General features: G+C 53.0%; 2 protein-coding genes across 2 annotated transcripts; both read left to right on the forward strand.

The window, feature by feature from the left end:
• Positions 1–3,138: 3,138 nt before the first annotated feature.
• LOC107305824 (C-C motif chemokine 21-like) lies at positions 3,139–5,946 on the forward strand. Its single transcript, XM_015848430.3, has 4 exons — positions 3,139–3,329; positions 4,019–4,139; positions 4,224–4,377; positions 4,584–5,946. The coding sequence occupies exons 1-3, from the start codon at positions 3,263–3,265 to the stop codon at positions 4,360–4,362; spliced, it is 327 nt and encodes a 108-aa protein (XP_015703916.1). The 5' UTR covers positions 3,139–3,262; the 3' UTR covers positions 4,363–4,377; positions 4,584–5,946.
• Positions 5,947–9,991: 4,045 nt separating this feature from the next.
• On the forward strand, positions 9,992–12,396 carry LOC107305825 (C-C motif chemokine 19). Its single transcript, XM_015848431.3, has 4 exons — positions 9,992–10,135; positions 10,629–10,752; positions 10,934–11,030; positions 11,410–12,396. The coding sequence occupies exons 1-4, from the start codon at positions 10,078–10,080 to the stop codon at positions 11,428–11,430; spliced, it is 300 nt and encodes a 99-aa protein (XP_015703917.2). The 5' UTR covers positions 9,992–10,077; the 3' UTR covers positions 11,431–12,396.
• The last annotated feature ends 1,629 nt before the right edge of the window (positions 12,397–14,025 follow it).

Consider the following 14,025-nt stretch of genomic DNA (forward strand, 5'->3'; position numbering starts at 1 on the left):
CGGCGCGTGTGCTGCTGGCTTCCAGCAATTCTTTTCCTGCTTCCTAAGGATGCCATGGATCACGTTTCTATATGGTGTGGGCTGGCAGGAGGCCCACTCCCCTTCCCAGTGGCGGGGGCTTTCCAGGCTGGGCTCAGTGAGGTGCCTCAGTGGCTTTCTCTTGGGAACTGGGGGCTCTGCGGGAAGGAATTTGCTGGTCAGCGGGTTGAGTGAAGCTGAGCGACCCTGTTCCTGTTAGCAGTGACTTTTAATTTGGACGCAGCATCCAAATGGATTTGGAAATTCCCACCCCCCAGCCTGGGTCTCCTGGATGCCCTCAGCCCGTGCATGCAGCCGAGGAGCCTCTGTGGCTGGTCCTGAGTGAGCTGAGGAGCAGCCCCCACTGTCCAGTCATGCACAAGGTGCTCGGAGCAGAGCTGGGGTAGCAGAGAAGCTCTGGGGGCTCTCCTGACATGGGGAGTGAGATGCCAAACTGCAATGCAGCAAGCCAGGGAGCAATTCATAAGCAGATCTGAGGCTCTGGCACTGGGATGGGGGGTGCAAACACACGGGGCATTTGAGATGAAGATGAGCGAGTCCTGCAAGCTGCTGAGGTGATTTCAGGGCTTGGAAAAGTCTCTCAAGCAAGATAGCTGTGGTCCCTGACTGTTTTTGCCTATAGGTCCTATGGGTCATTGCACAGGAATCTCTCCCCTCTTCCTGCAGACTCGGGTACATGGAGGGCTGGAGCTACCCAGACCCGTGGTGCTGCAGCATCAAAGAATATTTTCCAGCACCTCAGAAAGGCACCCTGTCTGGTTGTATTCTTCTCCGTGTACCTATCTCTACCCCTGTTCCTGAGTTCTGGTGGCTACAGGAGCCCAAACTGATGAGCAATTGGTTAATGGGGATACATGCAAGAAATTTTACCTGGCCAGAGCAGGGCAGTGCTGCTCCTGGAGTCTGCTGGTGTTGGAGAACCCTAAAAAGCCTTTCCTCCATCTCCCAAAATGTAGACCTGCCTCATGACCCCCTGCAGATGGGGATGCTCATCCTTATTTCCCTCCCTGCCAGAAATGCCTTGCTTTCATCCTGGGCATGGGGGATAGGGGGACAGAGCAAAGCATAAGAGGTGAACTGGGGGCTTTTGGAAAGGGAGGCAGTAGTGGAAGTGGGCACCCCCCCTACCCAGGTTACATGTGGCTCTGCACACTGCCTAGCCTGTACCAGAGCATGCTGCTGGGTACCCCTGCCCTGAGCTTGTGCCCCTCCAAAACAACTTTCCTGGGAGGAATAGAGTGAAGGTCCACTCAGACATCTGCTTTTTTGTGATGCATATTTCAGTGACCAGAAATTAATAAAAGTGATGCCTGCAAAGGAAGCACGTGCCCTGACCTTGCTCAGCAACAGTTTGGGGCTGGCCAGAGGATGCTACTACAGTGGCTTGAAAACAAAAAAGCAAGGGACTTTCCAGGAGCAGACAGAGCTGGGACCAAGCAAGGAATTCAGTGGGGTTCTGTGCAGTTTTTCGGAGCTCTTCTGGGGTATTTGACTTTTTCTAGGGACAAGCAGTAGCACCTCCCCCCTCCCTTTGCATCACTCACCTTCACATCATATGGGTGCTAGGACAAGCCTAATCAAGATGGATGGCAAGAGAGGGAGGGAAGGAAGAGTGATCTTACTTCTCCAGCATGTGGATCTGTGGTGGGACAGGTCACTCTGACTGTCCCAGATGTGCATTCCCCATGGTGCTCAGAGATGCCACTGATGCATTGGGGTTGGAATGACACCTGATGGCATGTGGGGATCTACACTGCCTGGCACCCTGGGGAGATGCACCCACAGGCAATCTGCTGCTTCACGTGGATCATTACCCCCTCCTTGCAGAGAGCTCAGGCATCTTATCAGTGCTCTGCTCTCTACTGGGACTTTGTTCTCCCCTTGGGTTACTCATTGCCATCGATAACTGATAATGAGGGTCTTTATCAGGATCTGCTTTAAATTTCTGCAGCTTCACCAGCAGCACACTGGGGTCAGGCAGCAGGACTGAGGAAGGAGGTCAGACCCCCCTTACAACTGGAGAACCCACAAGAGCACTGGAGACACAACATGGTCAGCAGAGGGTAGAGGCTGGGCTGGATCAGGAGGGTCTGTGATGAAGAGGGGGTGACAAAGGGGCTCCTTGCTGGTGGGGGCTGCCCAGGGGGCTGAAGAGGTGGTGGGACCCAGCTCTTCTCAGAGGGACCCTGAGGATGGGTGAGAGGCAGCAGTACAGGATGCACCCAGGGAAATTCCAATTAAACAGAGGGAAAAATGTTTTCAACATGAGAACATTTTGAGTGTTGGAACAGGTTGCCCAGACTGTTGTGAAATCTTTATCTTTAGTCGTGAAATCTTCATTCTCAGTCTCTCCCAGTCTGTGGCATGGTGACTGAGCCCTCTCTTTGGGTTTTGCCACTGCAGTTGGGCTCCCCCAGAATCACTTCTTGCCACATATACCTCCCCCTCTCCTACCTGAGGCACAGTGCATTGGACCCCTTGTCTGGTTGAGTTCCCTGCTCAGCCCCAGCTCCCCACAATTTGATGATACAAAGAAGATGAGGACACTCTGTATCTTCACATATGCAGAGGTGGTGCAAGCTGTGCTGTTTCCCCCAGCCCTATTTGCATCTTGGTCTCTGTGCATCCCAATATTAGAGATGTAATCAAAAGTTTTTTGGGGCCCCCCATAGTAGCATCATGGAGGAGCTGAGAGAGTTCATATGTGGGGTTATGTTCAGATCCTTCTCACCTACATCAGGGGAATATCTTGGCTTGGGAGCAAAGCACAGGTTGGGGGAGCATTAGATTCCCTCCTTGGTTTCTCTGATGACTCGGCCACCCGCCAGGGTCGCTGCCTGGGGAGCCAGCAGGCAAGTAACAGCAGCTGAGGGCAGGCAGCGGCAGGTTGTGGGATGGGGTAGGAAACAGGAGCTCAAAAATCACCTGGACGTGCTGGGGGCTGCATCTCCGGTGTGCCCCCCGTGTGGCACCCTGTGTTGTGCTCTGCTGGGCTGGGCTGGGCTGGGCAGCCAGGAACAAGACAGAACGGGTCTGTAAAGGGGGGCTCTCTGCTTACGGGAAACTTCCACCCTCCATCTCCTCCATCATACAGCCTCTAGTGGGCTGGCTGCCAGGGGGACTGAAAACGAAAGCAAAGCGACTGCAGATAAATTGGAGCAGCCGAGGCTCAGGACAGCAGTGTGTGTCCTGCTGCTCAGCATCGCCAGGCTCAGCACCCACCATGGCCCTGCGTGTCCTGCTGCCTCTGCTCCTGCTGGCGGCTGCTCTCCTGCTCCACCAGGCTGAAGGTGAGGGCTGCAGGTGAACGTGGGGCAGGAGTCAGGATAAGGGTGAGGGCTCTGCACAGAGTGCAGTGGCCCTGGGAGCACAGGGTGGTGGTGTAGCATAGGTGGGGTGTTTGGGTGTCAGGGTGGGGTGTCAGCACTCCAATCTTGGGGGCAAAGCAGGAAAATGAGGTCCTGTTGCAAGGAGCCCATCCCTGCCTCAGTTTCCCCCCAGTAGCAGCAGGGCAGGGGTGACATGTGAATCGCATACCCCTGCAGCAGGGCACTGGGGGGCAGAGCTCCCACCCTTGTTTTGATGCCCCAACATCACTCCCCTGCATTGCTCAGGGGAAGAGGTAGAAGAGGTTGGATGGGAGGAAGGGGGGTTTAATTTGCCTTTAGATTTTCCCAGCTCTAATCTGTTAGGAATAGGCAATAAACTGTACGAATCTCTCTTACATTGAGATGTTTTGCCCATGACTGTAAATAGCCACACTGTTCTTAACCCATGAGCCTTCTTTCATCCTGTTTTCTCCCCCTATACTTTTAAGGAGCAGTGTGTTGGAGCTGAGCTGCCCATCAGTGTGAAACAATCACAGCATCACTCCCAGGAGCACTGCCAAGCAGTCCCCTCACACCGTGCTCCCCTGGGGTGGGAAGATGCCTTGGATCAATGGGGGACCAAAATCTCATGTGCCCTCTCTATCCCACAGGAGTGGACAATCCAGCCTCAGACTGCTGCCTGAAGACTAGCCAGAGGACCATCCCCATCAAGTGGGTGAAGTCCTACAGCATCCAGGGCCCCGAGTCAGGATGCGTGCTGCGTGCTGTTGTGTAAGTGCTCCATTGTGGTCTGAGCCCTCCCTCCCTGTATGCTCCCTCTGATTCCACAGCAAACCCCTCTGCCCATACACCCAGGTTTACCACCAAGAAGAACAAGAAAATCTGCTTCTCTCCTACTGACCCCGCTGTCCAGAAGCTGATCAAGGACCTGAAGAACCCAAGAAGAAACACTTCCCAGGGCAAGCCCAAGAGGCAGAAGAGGAAGCAGGTCTAAGCCAGGCCTGGAGATGTAGGTGAGGGGCACCCGGGAGATGGAGGGAATCACAAGGTGGGGGAGGGATGGCAAGGATGCTATCCCACATCCCAAATCCACCCCCTTAGCAACCAGCTCCTGGGGATGAAGCTGGCAGCAGAAATGTCTGGGGACAGTGTCCCACAGCCGCAGGTTGGGGGGTGCTGAGACGCTCACTCTCTCCTTGCTCTCCTCTCCCCTAGGACAAACACTTCCCCAATGACCACCGCCCAGCAATGGACACCTGCAGCGCACTCACCTTCCAGCAATGGGGCAAGAGGGGACTGTGCTCTGCTCCATGTCCCCCTCCCCACTGCTGGCACCCCCTCTCCCCAGCAGGGAGCTGAGCCCCAGCAGTGAGCACCTTCGCCATGGTGGGGGCATTCCTGCAAAGCACCTGGTGGGATGGCAGCTTTATTTGGGGATATTATACATTTGTATTTATATTAAAGACTGCTTTACACAGAGGGCTCTGCTTTACAACCTGAAGGGCTCTGCTTGCAGCTTCACAGAGCACCCTTTATGCTGCAGACTGGCTTTTCTGGAAGATGGCTCTAATTTTTATACCAAATGAATGATGGCTGCATTTCATTCTCCTCTAGCCCTCTTGCTCCTTTGCAGCTTGCAGGCAGTGATGCCCAGGCAGGTTACTGCCTCCCACAAACACACACAGCAGCTGAGAGCATCATGGGGACTGCAGGTTATGCTTCAGTGCTGGGCTGGGGCTTATCTTTGGCTTTTACAACAAGCTGTTGCAGTATCACTTTTAGGAAGACAGGTTTTTTTCCCAAATATCCTTAGATTTATTATTTTTTTTCAATCCTTTTTAAATTTTTAAAAAATTTTTTAATTTTTTTTTTAATTTTTAATTTTTTTAGGTATAAAATTGCCATGAAGTCAAAGCAAAGTTTTCATTTTAGTGCAGTTTTACTGCTTTGTCCTCACTTGTTTTTGCTGTATTCAGAGATTCAGACATTATCAAGCAAACTGCTTTGCTTTCAGGAACGATAAAAGAAACTCTCTTAGGCTTTCTTCTCCAAAATGAAATGTGTGCACGGTGGAAATAGTGCACGGCAGGCTCTGCAGGTGCAGGAATAGAAAGATCTGCAGAATTCATTGCAGAGACGACGAGCAGCTCTATCAAACAAACTGAAAGGGGGGGCTGCAAGCAGGTGGATGGACAGATCTCCTGTCTGCAGCTCCCTGCTGTGCTGAGGAATGATGGAAAGTCTCTGCAAAAGCCACAGTGCCGTTTGCTTGTGGACTTCAGTCAGCAAGGGTCTATTAAGCAGTATGATTGCAGTAATAGGATTTGTGGGGCTTAACAATTTCAGCATAGGAAGTGTGCTGGCTGGGGAACACTTGTAGCTGAGTGCTTCTATTGCGTACATTTATATGGCTGATTGCTTTATCCAGCGCGTGTTGAGGTGTATTCCTTTAAGACTGTAAAGAAACTGTGAAGAACCCGATACCGACCCTGGGCACTGAGCCGGCCCAGTGCCACAGTGCGGCTGTGCGGGCTCCAGGCAGGATGCAAGGCAATAAAACATATCCTTCAAACACCAACACAGTCCTTCTGGTGCTTGTGATGGTCTTTGGGAAGAATGGAAAGGATGGGGAAGATGGGTTAGGGCGGAAGGCTGAACTGCATGTCATCCCTGCAGCCATGACTTTGACTCAGAGCAGTGCTCCTGCTGCTCTCTGGGGTGTTAAAGGAGTTATTAATGGGGCTGTGATCTGCTTTGGGTATATGCCATTGTCATGTGTAGGAATCTGGCTGGGGCTGACATGGCACTGCTGCAGGCACACAGCAGTGATGGCTTTCTGCAGGGGTGGCTCTTGTGCTGGCTGCAAAAGGGAGAATGATTGCAAAACACCCCGGTGGGGAGGGCTGGCCAAGTATGTCTGCAACCACAAAGGGCAAAGTGGGAGGAAATGGGTGGAGCTGGCTAACACATGAAGCGTAGCTCTTCTTCTCTGCGGTGATATATGCGTGTGGCTTTGGTCCCTTCTGGTGTGAGATGGGCATTGGGCTAAGACAGGTGAAAAGCATGGCCCTACAGGTGTCCTGTAGTGATTTACCCTAAAAGAAGAGCGTGTGGCAAAGCTGTAAGTGGACACAGATACCCAGGTAGCAAGGCATACATCAGCACAAACACAGCCTGCATGTGCCCCATACCTGCACATACACAGGCATTTGCATGCCATCTTCACTGCAAAACAGCGTTATAGAGGAAAACAAGGTGAAAAATGTAGCAGAATCCTCAGATGGGAGCAGACCAAAACTCTGCTGTCAAACATGTCAGGTGTGATGGCACCAGGGAGCACTCCAAGGATGCTCTGTGAGCAAAAGGCTGGAGTAACAGCACTAGGCTGGGGGGATTTCCAGGAGCTGGGCCACCCTGGAGCAGACAGGATTAGGTGACAAGAAGTAAGTAGCCAAGCAAGAGAGAAACCACAACCTGCAGCCAAAGGAAGGGAAGTCCTGAATGTGGGCCAAATGATCAGCTCAGCAATTATCCAGTACAGACATGGCTCCTGGCAGCACAGCGTGCTGGGCTGGGATGCTGGGCTGAGCTCCAGTGATGCTCACCTGGGGACACATGCCCAGGGATCAGCCCTCCATGCTGCACTGCTAACAACACATGGGAGCATGCACACTGCAGCTCTGCAGACTGGAGCTTCTGGGGCAACATGGGCACTAAAAGGGTGGCGATGTCCCAGACTGCAGTGTGTAGGTGTGCCTGCAGGAGAGTGGTTTCCTCTGGACCTTGTTTCCTTCCGTGTTAGAAACAGAAGAGGACTTTGGGTTGTTAAGTGGGAGATATCCTCATGGAGTGCCAGTGTTTCCAACCACACCACCCTCCTGGGCTCTGTCCTCCTGCTTCAGCATGGAGATGGAGAGGTGGATGGTGAGCAGCGGAGGCTCCCAGTCTCCCCAGTGTCCATCACTTAAGAACTGGTGCAGGACTGCATCCGCCTTAGCCAAGACCTCAAGACTCTCTTTGCTCTCTTCTGGCCAAAGTCAAGTGCTCACTGTTTTTTCCTTAATTCCATTTAAACCAGACAAAGTTCCCTCAGCTTGGAGATCCCAAGGAGATCCTGGGCACCATGCTGCAGTGGAACTGAGATGCTGTGGAAGACGTGGAAGCTTCCCATGTCATAAAGCAGAGGCATGGAAATCAAAGCAGCTGTGATGTAGTCTCGTATTTCAAAATGAGGTGTATTCAGCCAGGCCAGATGCTGCCACAGGGGCTGGCTGTGTCTGGAGCTTACTGGAATTCCCCCTTTGCCCTTTCTAGCTCCCTGGCTTGGAGATGGGGAGATGGGGATCAGAGCACTGCACAGCACCCTGGTGAGAGCTCAGAGGGTCTCAGGGAGAACAGCAGCATGGCTGGTGCATCCTGAACAGAGCTGAGGGATGGATGTGATGATGTATGATGGTAGGTTGTATTTCCTATGGGGCTCCCCATGCTCTCATGCATTGTTCCTGCTCTCATTAAGAAATTCTTCCTCAGGAGTGAGAGCTCAGGGATGCTTCTGCTGCCTGTGGTGTCTGGTGCTGGATGATGTTCAGATAGCTCAGTGCAAATGACATCCTGTCCTCTTCCCAAATCACACCAGAGTGGAGGTGGGGGGATGGTCGCTTGGATATTCTTTGTGGCTGACCACATTCTTCTTAGAAATCTCACTGACCCCAGCAGAGGGGGAAAACCGTCACATCCCCTTTTCCCAACGTGGAAAGCCCCTTTCCTCACTCTCTCAAGGCCCTCCTGGGGAGCAGAAGTGACTCCAGCAGCCATGCTTTCACCCACTTGGCACTGGGAAAGCTTCATGTCACACACAGGAACGCAGAGCCTCTGTGTCTCTCAGGGGCTGAGGGCTGCTGGGAGTGTTGCAGGAGTTAACACCCCCCCAGGATGCACTCCCAGCTCTTACATGCTACCTTCTACTCATATTCTGTCCTTTGTCTTGAGGTCAGGGTCCACAGAAGTGCCCAGATTTGGGGGGGGTCTCACAGGAGGGAACCTCCAGCACTCCCTGTTGATCCTGCACCACCATCCTCCTCTTTGCCAGCATCAAGGGAGAATGAGTGGAGATGAGGTTCCAGCACCAGCCTGCATCCACATGGGACTGATGAATGACGTTAATCCTCTGCTGCCTAAATTCTTCTTCCACCCACCAAGATTTCTTTGCAGTTAATAAGCTTGGAGAATGATGAAAGTGGGAGGGTCTGGCTGCAGCTATGCTTGCATGCCCTGTTTGCACTGCTCCTTCTGCCTGCCAGCTTCCTCCTGTCCCCTATGGCAGTACTGACATGCTGGGTATGGGTGCAGCTGGAGGCAGGGCTGTCCCGATGGAGAGCTCTGCTCTGTGCACAAGGTGGCACAGTAGCCACACAGGGATGAAGCACTTTGGCAGATGGCATGTCTTGAGCTTCCTCTTATTTCTTATCCTGGAGTATGGAAGGGGCAGTTCATTATCTCCTACTGCTGAGAGAAGCAGAGGGACCCAGGAGTTCCTGTCCACAAGAAGAAAATTGTCTCTGTGTAGTGACCTCCACTGAGGTGCAAGGAAGCACTGAGGCTGAAGCAATGGAGAGGGGAGAGGGGTGGAGATTTCAAAACAAGATTTGACTATCCTTGTGGGGAAAGATTTTTCCTGATATAAACGGGCATTTCCCTGAGTGCAGTTGGTGCTTCTCTCCCTGTCCTGAGCTCCCTCCAAGAGGATCCTGGCTCTACACCTTTCCACATGCCCATGGGGCAGGGGTGAGATCCCTTCCACCATCCCTCCCACACGTTGCATCCCTCATGCCATCCACCAGGGCTGGAGCAGGCTGCCGAGGGTGGTGGTTGCAGTGGCACCATCCTGATGGTGGCCTCAAGGAGGGACAGCCTCTGTCTCTGCTCTGCTGTGAAGGTTTGCAGTTCTTTTCTCACGTTTGCATGCTCTTTACTCCTGGTGATGCCTGCACGAGCAGTGAGTGCTGGCAGCCAAGCCTCCCTTTGGGGATTTCTGCTCGTGTGCTGAGAAAACACATTTGCAGAAAGATATGCAGCTCTCTTTGGCCATGAGCCCATTTGCTCCAGGGACACCTGGAATCCACACTGTCTTTTGGCATGTGAGCTGAGCCAGGCTCCATCGACCAGCACTGCACAGACGTTCCAAGCTCAGGCAGTTCTGAATGTGTCTGGCAATGGGGAGGGCACAGAGGTGGAGGGGCAGCCAGGATCCTACAGACAGGTTGGAGGCTTTAGGGGGAGTCAAGCAGCCCCAATATACACTCACAACTGGGTGATGAGCCTCATCCAGCGGGGATGTTCCAGAGAGGTCTTGGAGGAGGGAGTGGGAAATGCACAGGATGAGATCCCATAAGTTTTTTTCCCAGGGGCCAGGGGTGAGGATCCTGGCCACAGCCTCCATGCCCTGGAGGGTGCTTGGCTGTGAGGAGGCTGAACAGCTGGCTGCAGGGAAAGCTGACGGGATGTTCGGGAACTGCACAAAGATCAAAATGCTGCCTACTGTGATTTCCCACCCCTGTCTTCACTAAAAGAAAGTGAAAGCCAAAGGCTGGACAGATAAATAGGCAGTGGGGAACAGCAGCAGCAGAGCGCAGCAAGCTGTGCAGAGCTTACCTCTCCTGTACAGAGCACCACAGCCTGCAGCCCATCCTCTGCCTGACTCAGCGACACAATGCAGCAGCTGCGTCTTCTCTGGTTCAATCTCCTGGTGCTGGGATGTATCCTGCATGGTAAGAAGGAAAATTTACGAGTGCTTTTCTTGCAGAAGGGCTAGGAGACAGCTTCTTGTTTGCTTTCGCATTTGCAGAAGAAATACAGGGATTCAGTGCTGGGGCTTTGCAGCAGCTCTCTTGAATGCTCTGCTTGTAACCTGTCCCAGAGGGACTCTGTCCTGCCCAAAGTCCACAAAGGATCCTACACAGAAATCTGTGCTGGGAACAGGTGGTGGAGCATTCCTGCCCCCCAGTGCCCTAGCCTAGTCCATGCACAATGGATCTGCATGCTTCCTTTTGCCCATGTGCTTCCTTTTTCCCCTGTCTAAGAAGTCCCTACCACTACAGGGAGCATCCCTGGCACTTGGGGTACCACCCTGGGGACACGGGAGGGCTCCAGGCATGCGGGGTTGCCCACACCAAGTGGTCATTATTCAGCCCCACTTCATGGCCCCTGTGTCCATGGAGCCCAGGAGCGACCTCAAGAACTCACGTGTTGTTCCTCCTCCAGTGGACGCTGGCAACAACGTCCTTGACTGCTGCCTGCGGACAAGAGAGAAGCCCATCCCATGGCGGATAGTGCAGGACTACCGAATGCAGCTGGTGCAGGATGGCTGCGACATCCCTGCCACTGTGTAAGCCATAGGTCCTTGGGGGGTGAGGGATGGCGCATGCAGGAGGCTGGGAGGGAGGCAAAAATCAAGTCATCAAAAAGTGGACGTGGAGGAGGGCGGTGATGGAAGCAATGGGTGAGAACTCAAGCTGTGCAGGAACATCTTCAGGACATCTCTTTCTTTTCCCCTGTGGACCTGGCAGGTTCATCACTGCAAAGGGCAAGCAGCTCTGTGCCCCACCACAAGCTCCGTGGGTGCTGCGCCTCCGAGAGAAGCTGGATGCCAGCTCTGCCAGGAAGGTGGGAGCTGGGCCCTGCTCTGTGCATGCACTGGGAAATGGGAACAGTGTGGGGTGGGTTGGGTCTGCCCCTAGACAGGTTGTCCCAGTCCTATCGGGACTGCAAATTGCACTGGGAACAAAGCAGAGATCCCTGCTTCTGCCCTGCTGCCTTGGAGCTGGCAATGTGCACCTCCATGGGGAAGGTTTGGGATGAGGTTTGTGTGTGCTTTGCAAGCCCTCTTCTTGCCCAGAGAGGTGTTGGATGCCAGTCTCTGGAGACAGTCAAGGTGAGGCTCTGCCCATAGTCCTGGTAACTACTTCAGCTGCGGGGAAGGGGCATTGGGAAGGCTCCTGCCCCAGAATCCCACTCATCCCAGATGGGTTTTTCTCTTTCCCAGGTCCCAAATCAAAGCAATTAGGCTCTGCAGAAGTGTGTGCCCAGCCCCAGCACCCAGAGCAGGGCTGACTCCCAGCTTTGAATCTGAAGCTTGTGAAGCCATGAAGCCAACCCTGTTCTATGTCCTGCTGTGGTGCACAGGACCAACCCTCCTTGGGACCTGTGTCAGTGCACAGCGCTGGGCACAGATCTTCTGTTCTCTCTTCTCCCTTCTGCCACTGTTGTGACCGAGAAACCTGCATCCAGCTGAGCCAGGGGCTGCTTGACGGGAGCCTTGAAGGTTGTCAGCATCACCTCTGCCACCAACAAGGACAAGGAGCTGATCTGAGGAACTGATCTACAAATGAGTTTGTTGGGGTCTCAGCCTTCCTGTGATCTCATTTCCACCACTGTTCTGTTCCTTTGGGTTTCCATCATCAGCCTCAAGCCTGAGACCTTCTGTATCCCTGGGAAGGGCTGCTCAGTAAAGACTGCACAGGGATGAATGGGAGAGATGGGGATGTCCCTTGCCACCATGCTGATTCCATGCTGCCCTCAGGGAACTCATGATGTCGTTTCTTTCTTGAGCCCTGACTCCCTTGCAGCTTTCCCCTGGTGCACTTTCCTGACCAGGTGGAATGGAGCCATGGCCAGCATCTGGGACAGCCAGGCAAAGGTGCACTGGGGCAGATGTCCCATCCTGGCACTGCTGGGTGCTGTGGCACAACTGGTGTCCACTTGGCCAGGGCCTGGCCTGCAGGATGCAAGTGGTGATGGGTATCACTCAGGGATACTGCCATCCTTCTCGGTTCCTGAGCCTGCCACCATGGTCAAAAGCTGCTCTTGGCAATGACGTGGGAGCAGTACTCACACCATGCTCAGGTACTTGCTGCTAGGTCTATTCAGTGCAATAGTTACAGGCATTAGTTGCTTCCTTCCTTTCTTCTTAAGAAAATAAAATTTTAAAAAAAGCTGTAATTTTGTTAAATAATAATAATAATAATAAAAAGCCCATGGGTTGTTGGCTTGCTTTGTGTTTGAGCCTAAAGAACAGTGCAGAGTATGGGAGTGTGTGGAGCATAGGGTGATAAAAAGGGCTTTCAGGGGTGTGGGATGATTTCAGAGGGTGAAGGGTGGGAGGGAGCATGGAAGTAGTGCACCTCCCAGCCCAAACCACTTCAGTGCTGCCAGTACAGCTGCTGGGAATGCGAGCTTTGCCCTTGTGGTAGAGGGAAACTGAGGCACAGCATGCTCAGACTGGCCTGCATCTCTGTACCAGTGAGCAGCTGGACTGCACAAGAGAAAGAGCTTTTGGGGAAATGCAGCCTAGTGAAAATCCCAACGTTCCACTCCTAGGTGCATCCATGGGTAAGGCACAGCTTCTGCCCCTCAACACCAATCAACTAGGAACCCTGGGTTGCTTTGCTCTCAGGTCTGTGCACCAGCACTGTGTACAATCAAGTCTCTAAAACCGAGCTGGTCTGCCATAAGATTTGCTGCTCTAAAATGGTCTCATGTCCTCTTGGGAGCTGCCCTTTCACCCAAAACACAAGTCAGAATAAAACTGCTCTTTTCTGCAGAAGCATGGGACATACATACAGGTGCTATGTGGGGCAAGACCAAAAGCCAAGCACCATGCTCTTGCACATGACTGTTACTTGAACTGAACGCCTGGGAGACCTAGGGACCCTTTTTGAAGGCAGGAGGGATGTGGCCAACATCTTGTCCCAGGATGGTATCCATGGGGAGCAGCACTGGGATGCCTAGTCAGCTGGTGGCTGTTACCATCAAACCCTTTTACCCTCCTGTTCAGCTTCACCTTTAGCTGGAGGCTGGGGTTTCTTTTTCAGATGCTCTCCCCGCACCAGCGTCCTTCTGCTCCACGTGCACTTGCAGTGCCCCAGGCTTGGCTGTCTCTCACCGTAACTTTCCCAGAGCCCTTTCCCCTGCTCTGTCCCAGCTCATTAAGCACAGTGACAGCTCCAGCAATATAATCCTGAGGAGGAGGAGGAGGAAGGCTGGTATGGGAAGAGAGGCCAAGACAAGCAATATGAGTGGGAGGGGAGTGTAATTGGTGCTTTCTTTGGCAGAACCACACTGCTGCTCACTCCATGACCTGTGAGGGGCCGCAGCAGGGAGGAGGAGGATGCTCAGCATGGATTCATGCCCAGGCTGAGCTGCTGCAGCTGGTGGTTCAGCTTGAGATGGACCAAGTCTGTGCTTGTCTGGAGACACGGAGTCAAGGAGCACAGTGTCCTGGTTCCCACCTTTTGTGGACCTTGGGGGAAGGACAGGAGATGCTTCCCTGGGCAGCATGTGTGGTTCTGGTGGGGAGAACCCTGGAGCTCTCCATGCTCCTCAGCCAGTCTCTTGGGAATCTCTCCAAGCCAGCAATACTCTGCACTTGAAAAGAAACAACAGCACAGTGAGTTTTTCTGACATATATATATAAAAGTCAATGACTTTTCAGAGGTCATAGTCCTTGGAGAAAGCAGCAAAATGCTGGGTCGCAGCCAAAAAACAATTTCAGTACAAGTGCTCCAAGTCTTCTTGTTTGTCTCTTTCTCTCCAGTTGTGTTTTCCTGCTCTTTGTTTACCCTCTCTGCATCCACAGAGTGGAGAACTGTCACTGTGGGAT

The sequence above is a fragment of the Coturnix japonica genome, chromosome Z (assembly GCF_054131305.1).
Source record: "Coturnix japonica strain WE chromosome Z, WE-NBRP24, whole genome shotgun sequence".
Taxonomy (NCBI): domain Eukaryota; kingdom Metazoa; phylum Chordata; class Aves; order Galliformes; family Phasianidae; genus Coturnix; species Coturnix japonica.